The 25,621-nt window shown below is 35.4% G+C and overlaps 2 protein-coding genes across 2 annotated transcripts; both read right to left on the bottom strand.

Annotated features, from left to right (window-relative positions):
* Positions 1–9,771: 9,771 nt before the first annotated feature.
* Positions 9,772–11,018, bottom strand: LOC145895159 (sterile alpha motif domain-containing protein 3-like). Its single transcript, XM_082983931.1, has 4 exons — positions 10,835–11,018; positions 10,555–10,705; positions 10,260–10,339; positions 9,772–10,192 (listed from the first exon to the last, which is right to left on the bottom strand). The coding sequence occupies exons 1-4, from the start codon at positions 11,003–11,005 to the stop codon at positions 9,941–9,943; spliced, it is 654 nt and encodes a 217-aa protein (XP_082840057.1). The 5' UTR covers positions 11,006–11,018; the 3' UTR covers positions 9,772–9,940.
* Positions 11,019–11,536: 518 nt separating this feature from the next.
* LOC145895622 (uncharacterized) lies at positions 11,537–14,680 on the bottom strand. Its single transcript, XM_082984422.1, has 4 exons — positions 12,534–14,680; positions 11,930–12,111; positions 11,799–11,864; positions 11,537–11,735 (listed from the first exon to the last, which is right to left on the bottom strand). The coding sequence occupies exons 1-4, from the start codon at positions 14,678–14,680 to the stop codon at positions 11,551–11,553; spliced, it is 2,580 nt and encodes an 859-aa protein (XP_082840548.1). The 3' UTR covers positions 11,537–11,550.
* Positions 14,681–25,621: the final 10,941 nt, after the last annotated feature.

Here is a 25,621-nt window from a genome sequence, read left to right as displayed (position 1 = left end):
GCAACCGCAAAAGCAATACTGGAGTACCAGTGTTTTCCACTGTATAATAAAGCTTGTACTGAAAAAAAATATTTTTTCACGAAAAGTCATATACTGCAAAATGGACAAGTGCTGAAATCGCATAGTTACATACGTTGTGCAACCGCAAAAGCAATTCTGGAGTACCAGCCTTTTCCACTGTATAATAAAGCTTGTACTGAAAAAAAATATTTTTTATCGAAAAGTCATATACTGCAAAATGGACAAGTGCTGAAATCGCACAGTTGCATACGTTGTGCAACCGCAAACTCAGTACTGGAGTATCAGCGTTTTCCACTGTATAATAAAGCTTGTACTGAAAAAAAATATTTTTTCACGAAAAGTCATATACTGCAAAATGGACAAGTGCTGAAATCGCATAGTTACATACTTTGTGCAACCGCAAAAGCAATACTGGAGTACCAGCGTTTTCCACTGAATAATAAAGCTTGTACTGAAAAAAAATATTTTTTATCGAAAAGTCATATACTGCAAGATGGACAAGTGCTGAAATCGCATAGTTACATACGTTGTGCAACCGCAAACTCATTACTGGAGTATCTGCGTTTTCCACTGTATAATAAAGCTTGTACAGAAAAAAAACTATTTTTTGTCGAAAAGTCATATACTGCAAAATGGACAAGTGCTGAAATCGCATAGTTACATACTTTGTGCAACCGCAAACGCAATACTGGAGTATCAGCGTTTTCCACTGTATAATAAATCTTGTAATGAAAAAAAATATTTTTTATCGAAAAGTCATATACTGCAAAATGGACAAGTGCTGAAATTGCATAGTTACATACGTTGTGCAACCGCAAAAGCAATACTGGAGTACCAGCGTTTTCCACTGTACAATAAAGCTTGTACTGAAAAAAAATATTTTTTATCGAAAAGTCATATACTGCAAAATGGACATGTGCTGAAATCGCATAGTTACATACGTTGTGCAACCGCAAAAGCAATACTGGAGTACCAGCGTTTTCCACTGCATAATAAAGCTCGTACTGAAAAAAAATATTTTGTCACGAAAAGTCATATACTGCAAAATGGACAAGTGCTGAAATTGCATAGTTACATACGTTGGGCAACCGCAAAAGCAATACTGGAGTACCAGTGTTTTCCACTGTATAATAAAGCTTGTACTGAAAAAAAATATTTTTTCACGAAAAGTCATATACTGCAAAATGGACAAGTGCTGAAATCGCATAGTTACATACGTTGTGCAACCGCAAAAGCAATTCTGGAGTACCAGCGTTTTCCACTGTACAATAAAGCTTGTACTGAAAAAAAATATTTTTTATCGAAAAGTCATATACTGCAAAATGGACATGTGCTGAAATCGCATAGTTACATACTTTGTGCAACCGCAAAAGCAATACTGGAATACCAACGTTTTCCACTGTATAATAAAGCTTGTACTGAAAAAATATATTTTTTATCGAAAAGTCATATACTGCAAAATGGACAAGTGCTGAAATCGCATAGTTACATACTTTGTGCAACCGCAAAAGCAATACTGGAGTACCAGCGTTTTCCACTGTATAATAAAGCTTGTACTGAAAAAAAATATTTTTTATCGAAAAGTCATATACTGCAAAATGGACAAGTGCTGATATCGCATATTTACATACGTTGTGCAACCGCAAAAGCAATACTGGAGTACCAGCGTTTTCCACTGTATAATAAAGCTTGTACTGAAAAAAAATATTTTTTATCGAAAAGTCATATACTGCAAAATGGACATGTGCTGAAATCGCACAGTTACATACGTTGTGCAACCGCAAAAGCAATACTGGAGTACCAGCGTTTTCCAATGTATAATAAAGCTTGTACTGAAAAAAAATATTTTTTATCGAAAAGTCATATACTGCAAAATGGACAAGTGCTGAAATTGCATAGTTACATACGTTGGGCAACCGCAAAAGCAATACTGGAGTACCAGTGTTTTCCACTGTATAATAAAGCTTGTACTGAAAAAAAATATTTTTTCACGAAAAGTCATATACTGCAAAATGGACAAGTGCTGAAATCGCATAGTTACATACGTTGTGCAACCGCAAAAGCAATTCTGGAGTACCAGCGTTTTCCACTGTATAATAAAGCTTGTACTGAAAAAAAATATTTTTTATCGAAAAGTCATATACTGCAAAATGGACAAGTGCTGAAATCGCACAGTTGCATACGTTGTGCAACCGCAAACTCAGTACTGGAGTATCAGCGTTTTCCACTGTATAATAAAGCTTGTACTGAAAACAAATATTTTTTATCGAAAAGTCATATACTGCAAAATGGACAAGTGCTGAAATCGCATAGTTACATACTTTGTGCAACCGCAAAAGCAATACTGGAGTACCAGCGTTTTCCACTGTATAATAAAGCTTGTACTGAAAAAAAATATTTTCTATCGAAAAGTCATATACTGCAAAATGGACAAATGCTGATATCGCATAGTTACATACGTTGTGCAACCGCAAAAGCAATACTGGAGTACCAGCGTTTTCCACTGTATAATAAAGCTTGTACTGAAAAAAAATATTTTTTATCGAAAAGTCATATACTGCAAAATGGACATGTGCTGAAATCGCACAGTTACATACGTTGTGCAACCGCAAAAGCAATACTGGAGTACCAGCGTTTTCCAATGTATAATAAAGCTTGTACTGAAAAAAAATATTTTTTCACGAAAAGTCATATACTGCAAAATGGACAAGTGCTGAAATTGCACAGTTACATACGTTGTGCAACCGCAAAAGCAATACTGGAGTACCAGCGTTTTCCACTGTATAATAAAGCTTGTACTGAAAAAATATATTTTTTATCGAAAAGTCATATACTGCAAAATGAACATGTGCCGAAATCGCATAGTTACATACGTTGTGCAACCGCAAAAGCAATACTGGAGTACCAACGTTTTCCACTGTATAATAAAGCTTGTGCTGAAAAAAAATATTTTTTATCGAAAAGTCATATACTGCAAAATGGACAAGTGCTGAAATCGCATAGTTACATACTTTGTGCAACCGCAAAAGCAATACTGGAGTACCAGCGTTTTCCACTGTATAATAAAGCTTGTACTGAAAAAAATATATTTTTTACCGAAAAGTCGTATACTGCAAAATGGACAAGTGCTGAAATCACATGGTTACATACGTTGTGCAACCGCAAACTCAGTACTGGAGTATCAGCGTTTTCCACGGTATAATAAAGCTTGTACAGAAAAAAAAATTTTTTTATCGAAAAGTCATATACTGCAAAATGGACAAGTGCTGAAAGCGCATAGTTACATACGTTGTGCAACCGCAAACGCAAAACTGGAGTATCATCGTTTTCCACTGTATAATAAAGCTTGTACTGAAAAAAATATATTTTTTACCGAAAAGTCGTATACTGCAAAATGGACAAGTGCTGAAATCACATGGTTACATACGTTGTGCAACCGCAAACTCAGTACTGGAGTATCAGCGTTTTCCACTGTATAATAAAGCTTGTACTGAAAAAAAATATTTTTTATCGAAAAGTCATATACTGCAAAATGGACAAGTGCTGAAAGCGCATAGTTACATACGTTGTGCAACCGCAAACTTAGTACTGGAGTATCAGCGTTTTCCACTGTATAATAAAGCTTGTACTGAAAAAAAATATTTTTTACCGAAAAGTCGTATACTGCAAAATGGACAAGTACTGAAATCGCATGGTTACATACGTTGTGCAACCGCAAACTCAGTACTGGAGTATCAGCGTTTTCCACTGTATAATAAAGCTTGTACTGAAAAAAAATATTTTTTATCGAAAAGTCATATACTGCAAAATGGACAAGTGCTGAAAGCGCATAGTTACATACGTTGTGCAACCGCAAACGCAATACTGGAGTATCAGCGTTTTCCACTGTATAATAAAGCTTGTACTGAATAAAATATATTTTTTACCGAAAAGTCGTATACTTCAAAATGGACAAGTGCTGAAATCGCATGGTTACATACGTTGTGCAACCGCAAACTCAGTACTGGAGTATCAGCGTTTTCCACTGTATAATAAAGCTTGTACTGAAAAAAAATATTTTTTATCGAAAATTCATATACTGCAAAATGGACAAGTGCTGAAATCGCATAGTTACATACGTTGTGCAACCGCAAACTCAGTACTGGAGTACCAGTGTTTTCCACTGTATAATAAAGCTTGTACTGAAAAAAAATATTTTTTCACGAAAAGTCATATACTGCAAAATGGACAAGTGCTGAAATCGCATAGTTACATACGTTGTGCAACCGCAAAAGCAATTCTGGAGTACCAGCGTTTTCCACTGTATAATAAAGCTTGTACTGAAAAAAAATATTTTTTATCGAAAAGTCATATACTGCAAAATGGACAAGTGCTGAAATCGCACAGTTGCATACGTTGTGCAACCGCAAACTCAGTACTGGAGTATCAGCGTTTTCCACTGTATAATAAAGCTTGTACTGAAAAAAAATATTTTTTATCGAAAAGTCATATACTGCAAAATGGACAAGTGCTGAAATCGCATAGTTACATACTTTGTGCAACCGCAAAAGCAATACTGGAGTACCAGCGTTTTCCACTGTATAATAAAGCTTGTACTGAAAAAAAATATTTTCTATCGAAAAGTCATATACTGCAAAATGGACAAGTGCTGATATCGCATAGTTACATACGTTGTGCAACCGCAAAAGCAATACTGGAGTACCAGCGTTTTCCACTGTATAATAAAGCTTGTACTGAAAAAAAATATTTTTTATCGAAAAGTCATATACTGCAAAATGGACATGTGCTAAAATCGCACAGTTACATACGTTGTGCAACCGCAAAAGCAATACTGGAGTACCAGCGTTTTCCAATGTATCATAAAGCTTGTACTGAAAAAAAATGTTTTTTCACGAAAAGTCATATACTGCAAAATGGACAAGTGCTGAAATTGCACAGTTACATACGTTGTGCAACCGCAAAAGCAATACTGGAGTACCAGCGTTTTCCACTGTATAATAAAGCTTGTACTGAAAAAATATATTTTTTATCGAAAAGTCATATACTGCAAAATAAACATGTGCTGAAATCGCATAGTTACATACGTTGTGCAACCGCAAAAGCAATACTGGAGTACCAACGTTTTCCACTGTATAATAAAGCTTGTGCTGAAAAAAAATATTTTTTATCGAAAAGTCATATACTGCAAAATGGACAAGTGCTGAAAGCGCATAGTTACATACGTTGTGCAACCGCAAACGCAAAACTGGAGTATCATCGTTTTCCACTGTATAATAAAGCTTGTACTGAAAAAATATATTTTTTATCGAAAAGTCATATACTGCAAAATGAACATGTGCTGAAATCGCATAGTTACATACGTTGTGCAACCGCAAAAGCAATACTGGAGTACCAACGTTTTCCACTGTATAATAAAGCTTGTGCTGAAAAAAAATATTTTTTATCGAAAAGTCATATACTGCAAAATGGACAAGTGCTGAAATCGCATAGTTACATACGTTGTGCAACCGCAAAAGCAATACTGGAGTACCAGCGTTTTCCACTGTACAATAAAGCTTGTACTGAAAAAAAATATTTTTTATCGAAAAGTCATATACTGCAAAATGGACATGTGCTGAAATCGCATAGTTACATACGTTGTGCAACCGCAAAAGCAATACTGGAGTACCAGCGTTTTCCACTGTATAATAAAGCTTGTGCTGAAAAAAAATATTTTTTCACGAAAAGTCATATACTGCAAAATGGACAAGTGCTGAAATTGCATAGTTACATACGTTGTGCAACCGCAAAAGCAATACTGGAGTACCAGCGTTTTCCACTGTACAATAAAGCTTGTACTGAAAAAAAATATTTTTTATCGAAAAGTCATATACTGCAAAATGGACATGTGCTGAAATCGCATAGTTACATACGTTGTGCAACCGCAAAAGCAATACTGGAGTACCAGCGTTTCCCACTGCATAATAAAGCTTGTACTGAAAAAAAATATTTTGTCACGAAAAGTCATATACTGCAAAATGGACAAGTGCTGAAATTGCATAGTTACATACGTTGGGCAACCGCAAAAGCAATACTGGAGTACCAGTGTTTTCCACTGTATAATAAAGCTTGTACTGAAAAAAAATATTTTTTATCGAAAAGTCATATACTGCAAAATGGACAAGTGCTGAAATCGCACAGTTGCATACGTTGTGCAACCGCAAACTCAGTACTGGAGTATCAGCGTTTTCCACTGTATAATAAAGCTTGTACTGAAAAAAAATATTTTTTCACGAAAAGTCATATACTGCAAAATGGACAAGTGCTGAAATCGCATAGTTACATACTTTGTGCAACCGCAAAAGCAATACTGGAGTACCAGCGTTTTCCACTGAATAATAAAGCTTGTACTGAAAAAAAATATTTTTTATCGAAAAGTCATATACTGCAAGATGGACAAGTGCTGAAATCGCATAGTTACATACGTTGTGCAACCGCAAACTCATTACTGGAGTATCTGCGTTTTCCACTGTATAATAAAGCTTGTACAGAAAAAAAACTATTTTTTGTCGAAAAGTCATATACTGCAAAATGGACAAGTGCTGAAATCGCATAGTTACATACTTTGTGCAACCGCAAACGCAATACTGGAGTATCAGCGTTTTCCACTGTATAATAAATCTTGTAATGAAAAAAAATATTTTTTATCGAAAAGTCATATACTGCAAAATGGACAAGTGCTGAAATTGCATAGTTACATACGTTGTGCAACCGCAAAAGCAATACTGGAGTACCAGCGTTTTCCACTGTACAATAAAGCTTGTACTGAAAAAAAATATTTTTTATCGAAAAGTCATATACTGCAAAATGGACATGTGCTGAAATCGCATAGTTACATACGTTGTGCAACCGCAAAAGCAATACTGGAGTACCAGCGTTTTCCACTGCATAATAAAGCTCGTACTGAAAAAAAATATTTTGTCACGAAAAGTCATATACTGCAAAATGGACAAGTGCTGAAATTGCATAGTTACATACGTTGGGCAACCGCAAAAGCAATACTGGAGTACCAGTGTTTTCCACTGTATAATAAAGCTTGTACTGAAAAAAAATATTTTCTCACGAAAAGTCATATACTGCAAAATGGACAAGTGCTGAAATCGCATAGTTACATACGTTGTGCAACCGCAAAAGCAATTCTGGAGTACCAGCGTTTTCCACTGTACAATAAAGCTTGTACTGAAAAAAAATATTTTTTATCGAAAAGTCATATACTGCAAAATGGACATGTGCTGAAATCGCATAGTTACATACTTTGTGCAACCGCAAAAGCAATACTGGAATACCAACGTTTTCCACTGTATAATAAAGCTTGTACTGAAAAAATATATTTTTTATCGAAAAGTCATATACTGCAAAATGGACAAGTGCTGAAATCGCATAGTTACATACTTTGTGCAACCGCAAAAGCAATACTGGAGTACCAGCGTTTTCCACTGTATAATAAAGCTTGTACTGAAAAAAAATATTTTTTATCGAAAAGTCATATACTGCAAAATGGACAAGTGCTGATATCGCATATTTACATACGTTGTGCAACCGCAAAAGCAATACTGGAGTACCAGCGTTTTCCACTGTATAATAAAGCTTGTACTGAAAAAAAATATTTTTTATCGAAAAGTCATATACTGCAAAATGGACATGTGCTGAAATCGCACAGTTACATACGTTGTGCAACCGCAAAAGCAATACTGGAGTACCAGCGTTTTCCAATGTATAATAAAGCTTGTACTGAAAAAAAATATTTTTTATCGAAAAGTCATATACTGCAAAATGGACAAGTGCTGAAATTGCATAGTTACATACGTTGGGCAACCGCAAAAGCAATACTGGAGTACCAGTGTTTTCCACTGTATAATAAAGCTTGTACTGAAAAAAAATATTTTTTCACGAAAAGTCATATACTGCAAAATGGACAAGTGCTGAAATCGCATAGTTACATACGTTGTGCAACCGCAAAAGCAATTCTGGAGTACCAGCGTTTTCCACTGTATAATAAAGCTTGTACTGAAAAAAAATATTTTTTATCGAAAAGTCATATACTGCAAAATGGACAAGTGCTGAAATCGCACAGTTGCATACGTTGTGCAACCGCAAACTCAGTACTGGAGTATCAGCGTTTTCCACTGTATAATAAAGCTTGTACTGAAAAAAAATATTTTTTATCGAAAAGTCATATACTGCAAAATGGACAAGTGCTGAAATCGCATAGTTACATACTTTGTGCAACCGCAAAAGCAATACTGGAGTACCAGCGTTTTCCACTGTATAATAAAGCTTGTACTGAAAAAAAATATTTTCTATCGAAAAGTCATATACTGCAAAATGGACAAATGCTGATATCGCATAGTTACATACGTTGTGCAACCGCAAAAGCAATACTGGAGTACCAGCGTTTTCCACTGTATAATAAAGCTTGTACTGAAAAAAAATATTTTTTATCGAAAAGTCATATACTGCAAAATGGACATGTGCTGAAATCGCACAGTTACATACGTTGTGCAACCGCAAAAGCAATACTGGAGTACCAGCGTTTTCCAATGTATAATAAAGCTTGTACTGAAAAAAAATATTTTTTCACGAAAAGTCATATACTGCAAAATGGACAAGTGCTGAAATTGCACAGTTACATACGTTGTGCAACCGCAAAAGCAATACTGGAGTACCAGCGTTTTCCACTGTATAATAAAGCTTGTACTGAAAAAATATATTTTTTATCGAAAAGTCATATACTGCAAAATGAACATGTGCCGAAATCGCATAGTTACATACGTTGTGCAACCGCAAAAGCAATACTGGAGTACCAACGTTTTCCACTGTATAATAAAGCTTGTGCTGAAAAAAAATATTTTTTATCGAAAAGTCATATACTGCAAAATGGACAAGTGCTGAAATCGCATAGTTACATACTTTGTGCAACCGCAAAAGCAATACTGGAGTACCAGCGTTTTCCACTGTATAATAAAGCTTGTACTGAAAAAAATATATTTTTTACCGAAAAGTCGTATACTGCAAAATGGACAAGTGCTGAAATCACATGGTTACATACGTTGTGCAACCGCAAACTCAGTACTGGAGTATCAGCGTTTTCCACGGTATAATAAAGCTTGTACAGAAAAAAAAAATTTTTTATCGAAAAGTCATATACTGCAAAATGGACAAGTGCTGAAAGCGCATAGTTACATACGTTGTGCAACCGCAAACGCAAAACTGGAGTATCATCGTTTTCCACTGTATAATAAAGCTTGTACTGAAAAAAATATATTTTTTACCGAAAAGTCGTATACTGCAAAATGGACAAGTGCTGAAATCACATGGTTACATACGTTGTGCAACCGCAAACTCAGTACTGGAGTATCAGCGTTTTCCACTGTATAATAAAGCTTGTACTGAAAAAAAATATTTTTTATCGAAAAGTCATATACTGCAAAATGGACAAGTGCTGAAAGCGCATAGTTACATACGTTGTGCAACCGCAAACTTAGTACTGGAGCACTGTAAATTTAAATCCACCCCTTTAGGTGGTAGTTACCACCTAAAACCGTGGTCCCTAAAAGGTGGAACTGACCACCCTAAAATACAGCGTGGAAAATACCACCCTATAGCTTTCCACCCCTAGAGTGACTACTTTCCACCTTTAAAGTGTGTACCGTAGGGTGTGAATTTCCACCTCTTTTCAAGCATGTTATTCTCCACCCACAACAAAAATACGTCATGGTTTTTTATTGAGACAATGCAGGGCCATATATAAACAGATAGGCGTACTGGGTCAAGTCTCAATAATGACATGACAAAAAAAGAACCAAGGAAAACAGAATGGTGAAACGTAAAAATATACACCATGCACGGATACAGTACACAAAAAGGAAAGCACTTCAACTTAGAGCCAATTGATTACACGCTGAACTGATATATTAATGCCGGTTGGGATCTTCAAAAGATAGCTTAACAACTGGAAAGTATTGTTAAGCACTTGTGGAAATTGGATATCAAAAATCCAATATGCAGCAATCAGTATGACAATTGCATCCTCAAAACAATCACAGTTGCACATCCAACATTTTTGTACATAAATGGATATTGTTGTCCCAGTTAAAACCATACAGGGATATGGTGTATCCACCTCTTCATCCTAAAAGAGCATTAATCAATACAAACTCAAAACAATATATTTTTGCTGTCCATTAAGCATTACATACCTCTTCTCTGTATTGTATGAACTGATTTAACTGATTGGTACCAAACAAAACAGGAATAAAACAGAGGACTTCAGCAGAACCTTAAAAACATTGAATTTATAAACATACATATTATTACTTACATACTACATACTTTCTTTTAATACTAACATTATACAAATGGTGTTTATTAACTGATTAATAATGGCTGAAAATGGGAAATGAGTTATTAATAGACCACAACAGAAAGCGTTACTAGTACAGACCACACAGTAAATGACATAATATTTACTTCGCAAAATCTTTGGATGCATACCTTTTCCTTTTAATAGCTGAATTATCTTCTTTGGAGCCAATTTTATTTTTTTTTCTAATTTTTGGTTCAATTTTTTGATACAGCCAGATGATATACTTTTAAGATTTTCTCTTAAATCTTGGTTGAAAATTCTTTGAGCCTCACCAAACACCTGACAAAATATTAGAAAGTTGAAATATTGTGGTTAAACCAGTGATAAAAACAACATTACATTTACCACCATTTTTAAAACCAAGCATAATAATCTCATATGGCATTAATTATCTCATGGAATACTCACCACATCAGGAAATTGCAAAGCTGGGTATTTTTCAATTAGGCTCTCCACGGTCAAGGTTCCCTCACGGACTTCATTTCTTCGAAATGTGTAAGTTCTTCCCATTCTATCCAAAATTGACTCCATGTTTTTTACATTTTTTCGACACTCTTTAGCCATATGTTTGATGTGCATTTCTATGCTGTGGTCGTCTTCCAGACTGTCCTACATTCAAAGAATATGGTGTTACATATATGTTAATGGCTGCTATAGAGTAGATATTGAACATCTATTAAAGAGATAATATATATATATATGTTTCTATACATTTAAACTGAAAAACCTTATCAAATTGGGCACACTGGCGTTTTGCTGGAATGATGTCATCTTTGAGCTCTTGTGATGATCTCTTTCGTTTGTGCCCAAATTTGTTCTTCATTTTTATCACCATTTCGTTGGTTGTCATTGGTCTTCGTGCATCTCTAAATTTTTGACGAATGCTTTCAATCCATGTACCCTGTTACAAAATCATGAAAGTGGTTTTATACACACACATACAGTTTTTTGGACACATACAGCAGGGTTTTTGGAATTCTGGTCCTTTAGCTCAGGAAACTGTTTCAGCAATTCCATGATCACATGCTGATACTCCAGGTGTGTGGGATATCTTTTTATGAAAAACAGCAATGGATATTTGTGATCAGTATTACCTAATAACCCAAAAAAATGTGCTTGTCAGCTTACAGTGTATGAGCAGACATTGAATGAAATAATATCTGACAAACTTGTCTTCTAGCTGAAGAACCAAGTCTGCCATTAGAATCATGAATAGCCTGTCGCACCATAACAGGTAGGGCGGGCAGTTTGTAGCCAACAATCCAATCGGTGTTACTACATGTGGCCACTGGTTCATCTACAGGTTTGTCTGGGTCAAAGTTGTTAGATTTAAGAAAATAGTAAGAATATTATCTGCAATAAATATATATACTTGCTGCAACATCTTCCTCAGAACTTAAAGGCACAGTGCTGGCCACAGAACTGGACGAACATACATCTTTAAAAAAGCAAACCAGGTTAATTTTTTTAATTTTTATTATATTTTAATATTTAATTATTTACCTGTAGGGAGAACAAGCAGTTTGGTCTTGTCTGGCAAATTTTCAGGCACATCAATGTCCTCCCAATCCTGAAAGTCTTCATTCCATTGTTGCAAACGAAAATTAGCCACATCAAATGTGCATTTGATTTTTTGAATAATTTCACTTTTTTCACATTTCAAAACTTGTTTCCTATCATTGCAGCTAATATGGTATTGACAACTCATGTTCCTGTTAAATTCTTAAAAAAATGGTTAAATTCGGATTGAAACACACAAAATACAGGTCAATTGACATGATCAATGAGTACTATAGCAAAATCATACTAATACAATTAACAATGTATGTACATAAAGGCATGTGCCAGGCCAGTCTATCAACAATGATTTCTGTGGTCTGTTACAAAAAAATTCTGTATTGTAGTCTAACCATCTGTTTATCATCACATTTATATAAATCATGGGGGTGTCCACACAACTCCATCCCAGGTTTAAAAAAATAGCATTGTCTCTGTTTCAATTACAGCATAACTATGGTAATGTGAAATAAAAGAAAGAGTTTTTAAAAATGAACCACAAATGTATGTTATAGATTTTAACACAACAATGTTCTTAATTTGAATAAACATGGGAACATCATCTAACACATCCAAGACAAACACATCTTTTACAGAATATGTTATTCCATTTTCAGTGATCCATTTCGTACTGATAGCTGTTTCATTGGGTTGAAATCCTAACTCTGTGTGTAAGTAACTAGAAAATGCATGTGGCAGCTCATCTACAAGTATAGGTTTTCCTATTACACTGTCAACATCTCCAGTGAGGCCTGCAATGTCACACTGCTCATAGCACTTCATTGATTGGATGCGACTCGCAACTGTCATGCAAATATTTTTGAAATTTTTACATCTTTGGGCCACTAACTTTAATTTTCTATGAAAAGATTCAAACCGCATGCACCATAAATTGCGCAATGGGCCATAAATTTCTAACAAACGAGGATAATGAAGGAGAAAATGTAGTTTGGGTTTGACTAAGTCTGGAGCAAAAGCAGCAAACAACAAATACAATTCTTCAATCAAACATCTTAAATGATCACTAATGTTCGTGCTGGTCATTGGAGCCAAAATAATATCCATAATTTCGGAAAGCAAAGAGTATAAATGCCATGCTGTATCCCCATAAGGAACAATATCTCCAATAATGAAAGGCAAATATCTAAACAAGCATAATGTTTCACTGGCAGAAAGTGATATTTTCCCATTTTGCATTATTACATTCCCAGGGAGAGCACGTGGCTTATTTTTGTTCTCACATCTTCCAAATTTGAACTTCTTCAATCTTTCATTAACAAATGCAATTGAACATATACCACTATCTTGAAAATGTTTAAATATTGCTTGCATGACAGATGGAAGCACTCCTTCCAAGCAATCGTGCATTATATCTGGGGGAAAGGCAGTCACAGGTGAAAACCCCTGAATAATATGAAAAGCACAACTTTTTGCCACTCCATATGCTGACACCAGTGTGTCATCAATGCTTACTGCAGCTACATGTTGATTGTGGATAGATGGTGTTCGGAGCTTAAAATCCGTTTCTCTGCATTTTGTTTTGATATCTGCATGGGAACACATGCAAAACCTACATATACACCCACTGCTAAAGCATCTTCTAAATCCACCTAGTTGATGTGCCCCAAGGTTGTCTGCCGATATTGTGGCAATTGTCCCAAAAACACGAGTCCCAGCACTGTCCATTTGCGCCGATACATGTGGTTGTACAAGCAACCCTTCGAATTCCAGTTTCTGAATGTCATTAATAAGAGGAGCCACAATTGGATCAAGACCATAAGATTTTAATGTTTCCCCTTTTACCAATATCGACAAAAAAATATTCCTCAGTTGTGAACAGTACTTTGGACCTATGTTACCCACATAAAAATAAAAACATGCCAGTTTATTTTTGGACTTTGATGACCCAAGTGGATTGCATAGCTCTAATTCATCGAAATAGAAGTGCAGTCTAAGCAAATCTTTTTTACCCTGAAAATAGGGGTGCTCATTGAACAATATTCCATTTGTAAAATCTACATTTTTTCTTGATTCTGTGGTGGCATTTTTTTTTATAGAAGCCCATACATCTGAATGTTTCAAATATTGCTTTAGAGTATTAAGCACAGGTATATATTCAAATGAAGACTTATCATCTAAATGAATAGTGATGGATTCCACCAGTCCAAGGGTTCTGCAGTAGTTTGTAAAATAATTCTTACATTTTAAAGAAGCCCAACTTCTTACCAAAAATTCTTCATCCAACAAAGCCATATCCATGTCAGTTCCAGGCCTTGGGGTAAGCTTACCCAATATATTTGAATGAAAAGAAGAAAACAATCCTATTGTATCATCCATTATATTCATGTAAGTGGAATTTGAAAGAACATATTTCTCTTTTAATTTCAAACAAAACTTCGCAAGTTTACATTCAAAATCCTGCCCAGGATTACCATATTCCAACATTTCAAAATCCGCAGAACTACAAAACACTTGAGTACTTTCTTCATTCGGTTCTTCAGCAACAAAAAAATCTAGATTGGAATGATCTCTTTGCAAGTGCTTCTCATAACTTCTAATGCTTGAATATGTGCAGTGACAGTTATTAATTTTGCACGTGTAAGAACTGCTAACTAAGTGAGACTGTTTCAGGTGATGAAGCAATAACCTTTTTTCACATTTAACCATACAATTAGCACGAGGACACGGTATTTCCATTGTTTCTATACTGTATAAGCTACATATCTACAAATATATTAAAATATTACTAAATAGACCATCCAACTAAGAACATTATACTGGCACAAATACTTCAACTCTCAACAAATCCAATCCTACTATAAACTGAGAAGAATGCGATCCATCACCAGACTAACGAGACAGCTCCTTTTCCCCTCCCGCTACCCGGTTTGAAGACCTGCTGTGCTGAAACCCCGCCAAAACTATGCCTATTGTTCGCTCATTATTGAGTTATGACCTCCTTCCAATATTAACCAATCGGAGCGTCGTCTTAACTTGAAGACGTTGTTGGCGCGCTTACTTCAAAGGACCGAACAGCGCAGTGGCATTGCGAGTGCGCTAATAACGCCATCGCAATTTCACTGGATTTGTTAGTTGTAACCGGTTTTCTGGTTGTAAATTCACCGACATATGTTTAGCATTTGTCCGCCAAATTCAATTTCTCACTGTGTAGCGACGTTTCATACACACGACACAGCACATAAACACCTTGACATTGGAATGTGGTAATCAATTGAAATCATTTGTGGTAATTAAATTCAACAAATGAATATCACTTAAATATTAATGTCGTATAAGTATTGGTGTTATTCTCCACGTTTAAATGGTGTGAAATTCCACGCTGAAAATATCATGTTTTCTGCCAGAGGGTGGAAATTTCCACCTTGACCACCATAAGGTGGAGTATTCCACTCTATGACTTGGGGTGGGGTGGCTTTCTCCACGTTTTCAGGATCAGAGGGTGGAAATTTCCACGCCATAAATCACATGCTTTTGTTGATGGTGGAAAATTCCACACATAGGAGTTTTATTTCCACCTTTATCCACAAAATGGTGGAATTTACCACCATTTTTCACAAATTTCCACCCCGAGGTGGGTTATTACAACCTCCAAATTTTACAGTGAGTATCAGCGTTTTCCACTGTATAATAAAGCTTGTACTGAAAAAAAATATTTTTTACCGAAAAGTCGTATACTGCAAAATGGACAAGTACTGAAATCGCATGGTTACATACGTTGTGCAACCGCAAACTCAGTACTGGAGTATCAGCGTTTTCCACTGTATAATAAAGCTTGTACTGAAAAAAAATATTTTTTATCGAAAAGTCATATACTGCAAAATGGACAAGTGCTGAAAGCGCATAGTTACATACGTTGTGCAACCGCAAACGCAATACTGGAGTATCAGCGTTTTCCACTGTATAATAAAGCTTGTACTGAATAAAATATATTTTTTACCGAAAAGTCGTATACTTCAAAATGGACAAGTGCTGAAATCGCATGGTTACATACGTTGTGCAACCGCAAACTCAGTACTGGAGTATCAGCGTTTTCCACTGTATAATAAAGCTTGTACTGAAAAAAAATATTTTTTATCGAAAATTCATATACTGCAAAATGGACAAGTGCTGAAATCGCATAGTTACATACGTTGTGCAACCGCAAACTCAGTACTGGAGTACCAGTGTTTTCCACTGTATAATAAAGCTTGTACTGAAAAAAAATATTTTTTCACGAAAAGTCATATACTGCAAAATGGACAAGTGCTGAAATCGCATAGTTACATACGTTGTGCAACCGCAAAAGCAATTCTGGAGTACCAGCGTTTTCCACTGTATAATAAAGCTTGTACTGAAAAAAAATATTTTTTATCGAAAAGTCATATACTGCAAAATGGACAAGTGCTGAAATCGCACAGTTGCATACGTTGTGCAACCGCAAACTCAGTACTGGAGTATCAGCGTTTTCCACTGTATAATAAAGCTTGTACTGAAAAAAAATATTTTTTATCGAAAAGTCATATACTGCAAAATGGACAAGTGCTGAAATCGCATAGTTACATACTTTGTGCAACCGCAAAAGCAATACTGGAGTACCAGCGTTTTCCACTGTATAATAAAGCTTGTACTGAAAAAAAATATTTTCTATCGAAAAGTCATATACTGCAAAATGGACAAGTGCTGATATCGCATAGTTACATACGTTGTGCAACCGCAAAAGCAATACTGGAGTACCAGCGTTTTCCACTGTATAATAAAGCTTGTACTGAAAAAAAATATTTTTTATCGAAAAGTCATATACTGCAAAATGGACATGTGCTAAAATCGCACAGTTACATACGTTGTGCAACCGCAAAAGCAATACTGGAGTACCAGCGTTTTCCAATGTATCATAAAGCTTGTACTGAAAAAAAATGTTTTTTCACGAAAAGTCATATACTGCAAAATGGACAAGTGCTGAAATTGCACAGTTACATACGTTGTGCAACCGCAAAAGCAATACTGGAGTACCAGCGTTTTCCACTGTATAATAAAGCTTGTACTGAAAAAATATATTTTTTATCGAAAAGTCATATACTGCAAAATAAACATGTGCTGAAATCGCATAGTTACATACGTTGTGCAACCGCAAAAGCAATACTGGAGTACCAACGTTTTCCACTGTATAATAAAGCTTGTGCTGAAAAAAAATATTTTTTATCGAAAAGTCATATACTGCAAAATGGACAAGTGCTGAAAGCGCATAGTTACATACGTTGTGCAACCGCAAACGCAAAACTGGAGTATCATCGTTTTCCACTGTATAATAAAGCTTGTACTGAAAAAATATATTTTTTATCGAAAAGTCATATACTGCAAAATGAACATGTGCTGAAATCGCATAGTTACATACGTTGTGCAACCGCAAAAGCAATACTGGAGTACCAACGTTTTCCACTGTATAATAAAGCTTGTGCTGAAAAAAAATATTTTTTATCGAAAAGTCATATACTGCAAAATGGACAAGTGCTGAAATCGCATAGTTACATACTTTGTGCAACCGCAAAAGCAATACTGGAGTACCAGCGTTTTCCACTGTATAATAAAGCTTGTACTGAAAAAAATATATTTTTTACCGAAAAGTCGTATACTGCAAAATGGACAAGTGCTGAAATCACATGGTTACATACGTTGTGCAACCGCAAACTCAGTACTGGAGTATCAGCGTTTTCCACTGTATAATAAAGCTTGTACTGAAAAAAAATATTTTTTATCGAAAAGTCGTATACTGCAAAATGGACAAGTACTGAAATCGCATGGTTACATACGTTGTGCAACCGCAAACTCAGTACTGGAGTATCAGCGTTTTCCACTGTATAATAAAGCTTGTACTGAAAAAAAATATTTTTTATCGAAAAGTCATATACTGCAAAATGGACAAGTGCTGAAATCACATGGTTACATACGTTGTGCAACCGCAAACTCAGTACTGGAGTATCAGCGTTTTCCACTGTATAATAAAGCTTGTACTGAAAAAAAATATTTTTTCACGAAAAGTCATATACTGCAAAATGGACAAGTGCTGAAATCGCATAGTTACATACGTTGTGCAACCGCAAAAGCAATTCTGGAGTACCAGCGTTTTCCACTGTATAATAAAGCTTGTACTGAAAAAAAATATTTTTTATCGAAAAGTCATATACTGCAAAATGGACAAGTGCTGAAATCGCATAGTTACATACGTTGTGCAACCGCAAACTCAGTACTGGAGTATCAGCGTTTTCCACTGTATAATAAAGCTTGTACTGAAAAAAAATATTTTTTATCGAAAAGTCATATACTGCAAAATGGACAAGTGCTGAAATCGCATAGTTACATACTTTGTGCAACCGCAAAAGCAATACTGGAGTACCAGCGTTTTCCACTGTATAATAAAGCTTGTACTGAAAAAAAATATTTTCTATCGAAAAGTCATATACTGCAAAATGGACAAGTGCTGATATCGCATAGTTACATACGTTGTGCAACCGCAAAAGCAATACTGGAGTACCAGCGTTTTCCACTGTATAATAAAGCTTGTACTGAAAAAAAATATTTTTTATCGAAAAGTCATATACTGCAAAATGGACATGTGCTGAAATCGCACAGTTACATACGTTGTGCAACCGCAAAAGCAATACTGGAGTACCAGCGTTTTCCAATGTATAATAAAGCTTGTACTGAAAAAAAATATTTTTTCACGAAAAGTCTTATACTGCAAAATGGACAAGTGCTGAAATTGCACAGTTACATACGTTGTGCAACCGCAAAAGCAATACTGGAGTACCAGCGTTTTCCACTGTATAATAAAGCTTGTACTGAAAAAATATATTTTTTATCGAAAAGTCATATACTGCAAAATGGACATGTGCTGAAATCGAATAGTTACATACTTTGTGCAACCGCAAAAGCAATACTGGAGTACCAACGTTTTCCACTGTATAATAAAGCTTGTACTGAAAAAATATATTTTTTATCGAAAAGTCATATACTGCAAAATCGACATATGCTGAAATAGCATAGTTACATACTTTGTGCAACCGCAAAAGCAATACTGGAGTACCAACGTTTTCCACTGTATAATAAAGCTTGTACTGAAAAAAAATATTTTTTATCGAAAAGTCACATACTGCAAAATGGACAAGTGCTGAAATCGCATAGTTACATACTTTGTGCAACCGCAAAAGCAATACTGGAGTACCAGCGTTTTCCACTGTATAATAAAGCTTGTACTGAAAAAAAATATTTTTTCACGAAAAGTCATATACTGCAAAATGGACAAGTGCTGAAATTGCATAGTTACATACGTTGTGCAACCGCAAAAGCAATACTGGAGTACCAGCGTTTTCCACTGTACAATAAAGCTTGTACTGAAAAAAAATATTTTTTATCGAAAAGTCATATACTGCAAAATGGACATGTGCTGAAATCGCATAGTTACATACGTTGTGCAACCGCAAAAGCAATACTGGAGTACCAGCGTTTTCCACTGCATAATAAAGCTTGTACTGAAAAAAAATATTTTGTCACGAAAAGTCATATACTGCAAAATGGACAAGTGCTGAAATTGCATAGTTACATACGTTGGGCAACCGCAAAAGCAATACTGGAGTACCAGCGTTTTCCACTGTACAATAAAGCTTGTACTGAAAAAAAATATTTTTTATCGAAAAGTCATATACTGCAAAATGGACATGTGCTGAAATCGCATAGTTACATACTTTGTGCAACCGCAAAAGCAATACTGGAATACCAACGTTTTCCACTGTATAATAAAGCTTGTACTGAAAAAATATATTTTTTATCGAAAAGTCGTATACTGCAAAATGGACAAGTGCTGAAATCACATAGTTACATACGTTGTGCAACCGCAAACTCAGTACTGGAGTATCAGCGTTTTCCACTGTATAATAAAGCTTGTACTGAAAAAAAATATTTTTTATCGAAAAGTCATATACTGCAAAATGGACAAGTGCTGAAAGCGCATAGTTACATACGTTGTGCAACCGCAAACGCAAAACTGGAGTATCAGCGTTTTCCACTGTATAACAAAGCTTGTACTGAAAAAAAATATTTTTTACCGAATAGTCGTGTACTGCAAAATGGACAAGTGCAGAAATCGCATGGTTACATACGTTGTGCAACCGCAAACTCAGTACTGGGGTATCAGCGTTTTCCACTGTATAATAAAGCTTGTACTGAAAAAAAATATTTTTTATCGAAAAGTCATATACTGCAAAATGGACAAGTGCTGAAAGCGCATAGTTACATACGTTGTGCAACCGCAAACTCAGTACTGGAGTATCAGCGTTTTCCACTGTATAATAAAGCTTGTACTGAAAAAAAACATTTTTTATCGAAAAGTCATATACTGCAAAATGGACAAGTGCTGAAATCGCATAGTTACATACGTTGTGCAACCGCAAACGCAATACTGGAGTATCAGCGTTTTCCACTGTATAATAAAGCTTGTACTGAAAAAAAATATTTTTTATCGAAAAGTCATATACTGCAAAATGGACAAGTGCTGAAATCGCCTAGTTAAATACGTTGTGCAACCGCAAAAGCAAAATTGGAGTACCAGCGTTTTCCACTGTATAATAAAGCTTGTAATGAAAAAAAATATTTTTTATCGAAAAGTCATATACTGCAAGATGGACAAGTGCTGAAATCGCATAGTTACATACGTTGTGCAACCGCAAACTCATTACTGGAGTATCAGCGTTTTCCACTGTATAATAAAGCTTGTACTGAAAAAAAATATTTTTTATCGAAAAGTCATATACTGCAAAATGGACAAGTGCTGAAATCGCATAGTTACATACGTTGTGCAACCGCAAACGCAATACTGGAGTATCAGCCTTTTCCACTGTATAATAAATCTTGTAATGAAAAAAAATATTTTTTATCGAAAAGTCATATACTGCAAAATGGACAAGTGCTGAAATCGCATAGTTACATACGTTGTGCAACCGCAAACTCAGTACTGGAGTATCTGCGTTTTCCACTGTATAATAAAGCTCGTACAGAAAAAAAACTATTTTTTGTCGAAAAGTCATATACTGCAAAATGGACAAGTGCTGAAATCGCATAGTTACATACGTTGTGCAACCGCAAAAGCAATACTGGAGTACCAGCGTTTTCCACTGTATAATAAAGCTTGTACTGAAAAAAAATATTTTTTACCGAAAAGTCGTATACTGCAAAATGGACAAGTGCTGAAATCGCATGGTTATATACGTTGTGCAACCGCAAACTCAGTACTGGAGTATCAGCGTTTTCCACTGTATACTAAAGCTTGTACTGAAAAAAAATATTTTTTATCGAAAAGTCATATACTGCAAAATGGACAAGTGCTGAAATCGCATAGTTACATACGTTGTGCAACCGCAAACTCAGTACTGGAGTATCAGCCTTTTCCACTGTATAATAAAGCTTGTACTGAAAAAAAATATTTTTTATCGAAAAGTCATATACTGCAAAATGGACAAGTGCTGAAATCGCATGGTTACATACATTGCGCAACCGCAAACTCAGTACTGGAGTATCAGCGTTTTCCACTGTATAATAAAGCTTGTGCTGAAAAAAAATATTTTTTATCGAAAAGTCATATACTGTAAAATGGACAAGTGCTGAAATCGCATGGTTACATACGTTGTGCAACCGCAAACTCAGTACTGGAGTATCAGCGTTTTCCACTGTATAATAAAGCTTGTACTGAAAAAAAATATTTTTTATCGAAAAGTCATATACTGCAAAATGGACAAGTGCTGAAATCGCATAGTTACATACGTTGTGCAACCGCAAACTCAGTACTGGAGTATCAGCGTTTTCCACTGTATAATAAAGCTTGTACTGAAAAAAAATATTTTTTATCGAAAAGTCATATAATGCAAAATGGACATGTGCTGAAAGCGCATAGTTACATACGTTGTGCAACCGCAAACGCAAAACTGGAGTATCAGCGTTTTCCACTGTATAATAAAGCTTGTACTGAAAAAAAATATTTTTTACCGAATAGTCGTATACTGCAAAATGGACAAGTGCTGAAATCGCATGGTTACATACGTTGTGCAACCGCAAACTCAGTACTGGAGTATCAGCGTTTTCCACTGTATAATAAAGCTTGTACTGAAAAAAAATATTTTTTATCGAAAAGTCATATACTGCAAAATGGACAAGTGCTGAAATCGCATGGTTACATACGTTGTGCAACCGCAAACTCAGTACTTGAGTATCAGCGTTTTCCACTGTATAATAAAGCTTGTACTGAAAAAAAAAATTTTTATCGAAAAGTCATATACTGCAAAATGGACAAGTGCTGAAAGCGCATAGTTACATACGTTGTGCAACCGCAAACGCAAAACTGGAGTATCAGCGTTTTCCACTGTATAATAAAGCTTGTACTGAAAAAAAATATTTTTTGTCGAAAAGTCGTATACTGCAAAATGGACAAGTGCTGAAATCACATAGTTACATACGTTGTGCAACCGCAAACTCAGTACTGGAGTATCAGCGTTTTCCACTGTATAATAAAGCTTGTACTGAAAAAAAATATTTTTTATCGAAAAGTCATATACTGCAAAATGGACAAGTGCTGAAAGCGCATTGTTACATACGTTGTGCAACCGCAAACGCAAAACTGGAGTATCAGCGTTTTCCACTGTATAACAAAGCTTGTACTGAAAAAAAATATTTTTTACCGAATAGTCGTGTACTGCAAAATGGACAAGTGCTGAAATCGCATGGTTACATACGTTGTGCAACCGCAAACTCAGTACTGGGGTATCAGCGTTTTCCACTGTATAATAAAGCTTGTACTGAAAAAAAATATTTTTTATCGAAAAGTCATATACTGCAAAATGGACAAGTGCTGAAAGCGCATAGTTACATACGTTGTGCAACCGCAAACTCAGTACTGGAGTATCAGCGTTTTCCACTGTATAATAAAGCTTGTACTGAAAAAAAATATTTTTTATCGAAAAGTCATATACTGCAAAATGGACAAGTGCTGAAAGCGCATAGTTACATACGTTGTGCAACCGCAAACGCAATACTGGAGTATCAGCGTTTTCCACTGTATAATAAAGCTTGTACTGAATAAAATATATTTTTTCCGAAAAGTCGTATACTTCAAAATGGACAAGTGCTGAAATCGCATGGTTACATACGTTGTGCAACCGCAAACTCAGTACTGGAGTATCAGCGTTTTCCACTGTATAATAAAGCTTGTACTGACAAAAAATATTTTTTATCGAAAATTCATATACTGCAAAATGGACAAGTGCTGAAATCGCATAGTTACATACGTTGTGCAACCGCAAACTCAGTACTGGAGTATCAGCGTTTTCCACGGTATAATAAAGCTTGTACAGAAAAAAAAAATTTTTTATCGAAAAGTCATATACTGCAAAATGGACAAGTGCTGAAAGCGCATAGTTACATACGTTGTGCAACCGCAAACGCAAAACTGGAGTATCAGCGTTTTCCACTGTATAATAAAGCTTGTACTGAAAAAAAATATTTTTTATCGAAAAGTCATATACTGCAAAATGGACAAGTGCTGAAAGCGCACAGTTACATACGTTGTGCAACCGCAAACTCAGTACTGGAGTATCAGCGTTTTCCACTGTATAATAAAGCTTGTACTGAAAAAAAATATTTTTTACCGAAAAGTCGTATACCTCAAAATGGACAAGTGCTGAAATCGCATGGTTACATACGTTGTGCAACCGCAAACTCAGTACTGGAGTACCAGCGTTTTCCACTGTATAATAAAGCTTGTACTGAAAAAAAATATTTTTTATCGAAAAGTCGTATACTGCAAAATGGACAAGTGCTGAAATCACATAGTTACATACGTTGTGCAACCGCAAACTCAGTACTGGAGTATCAGCGTTTTCCACTGTATAATAAAGCTTGTACTGAAAAAAAATATTTTTTATCGAAAAGTCATATACTGCAAAATGGACAAGTGCTGAAAGCGCATAGTTACATACGTTGTGCAACCGCAAACGCAAAACTGGAGTATCAGCGTTTTCCACTGTATAACAAAGCTTGTACTGAAAAAAAATATTTTTTACCGAATAGTCGTGTACTGCAAAATGGACAAGTGCTGAAATCGCATGGTTACATACGTTGTGCAACCGCAAACTCAGTACTGGGGTATCAGCGTTTTCCACTGTATAATAAAGCTTGTACTGAAAAAAAATATTTTTTATCGAAAAGTCATATACTGCAAAATGGACAAGTGCTGAAAGCGCATAGTTACATACGTTGTGCAACCGCAAACTCAGTACTGGAGTATCAGCGTTTTCCACTGTATAATAAAGCTTGTACTGAAAAAAAATATTTTTTATCGAAAAGTCATATACTGCAAAATGGACAAGTGCTGAAAGCGCATAGTTACATACGTTGTGCAACCGCAAACGCCATACTGGAGTATCAGCGTTTTCCACTGTATAATAAAGCTTGTACTGAATAAAATATATTTTTTACCGAAAAGTCGTATACTTCAAAATGGACAAGTGCTGAAATCGCATGGTTACATACGTTGTGCAACCGCAAACTCAGTACTGGAGTATCAGCGTTTTCCACTGTATAATAAAGCTTGTACTGACAAAAAATATTTTTTATCGAAAATTCATATACTGCAAAATGGACAAGTGCTGAAAGCGCATAGTTACATTCGTTGTGCAACCGCAAACGCAAAACTGGAGTATCAGCGTTTTCCACTGTATAATAAAGCTTGTACTGAAAAAAAATATTTTTTATCGAAAAGTCATATACTGCAAAATGGACAAGTGCTGAAAGCGCACAGTTACATACGTTGTGCAACCGCAAACTCAGTACTGGAGTATCAGCGTTTTCCACTGTATAATAAAGCTTGTACTGAAAAAAAATATTTTTTACCGAAAAGTCGTATACTGCAAAATGGACAAGTGCTGAAATCGCATGGTTACATACGTTGTGCAACCGCAAACTCAGTACTGGAGTATCAGCGTTTTCCAATGTATAATAAAGCTTGTACTGAAAAAAAATATTTTTTATCGAAAAGTCATATACTGCAAAATGGACAAGTGCTGAAATCGCATGGTTACATACGTTGTGCAACCGCAAACTCAGTACTGGAGTATCAGCGTTTTCCACTGTATAATAAAGCTTGTACTGAAAAAAAATATTTTTTATCGAAAAGTCATATACTGCAAAATGGACAAGTGCTGAAAGCGCATAGTTACATACGTTGTGCAACCGCAAACGCAATACTGGAGTATCAGCGTTTTCCACTGTATAATAAAGCTTGTACGGAAAAAAAATATTTTTTATCGAAAAGTCATGTACTGCAAAATGGACAAGTGCTGAAAGCGCATAGTTACATACGTTGTGCAACCGCAAACGCAATACTGGAGTATCAGCGTTTTCCACTGTATAATAAAGCTTGTACTGAAAAAAAATATTTTTTATCGAAAAGTCATATACTGCAAAATGGACAAGTGCTGAAATCGCATAGTTACATACGTTGTGCAACCGCAAACGCAATACTGGAGTATCAGCGTTTTCCACTGTATAATAAAGCTTGTACTGAAAAAAAATATTTTTTATCGAAAAGTCATATACTGC

The sequence above is a fragment of the Ascidia mentula genome, chromosome 3 (assembly GCF_947561715.1).
Source record: "Ascidia mentula chromosome 3, kaAscMent1.1, whole genome shotgun sequence".
Taxonomy (NCBI): domain Eukaryota; kingdom Metazoa; phylum Chordata; class Ascidiacea; order Phlebobranchia; family Ascidiidae; genus Ascidia; species Ascidia mentula.
The sequence above is the reverse complement of the archived record's forward strand: the minus strand, read 5'-3'. Positions and strand labels throughout refer to the sequence as shown.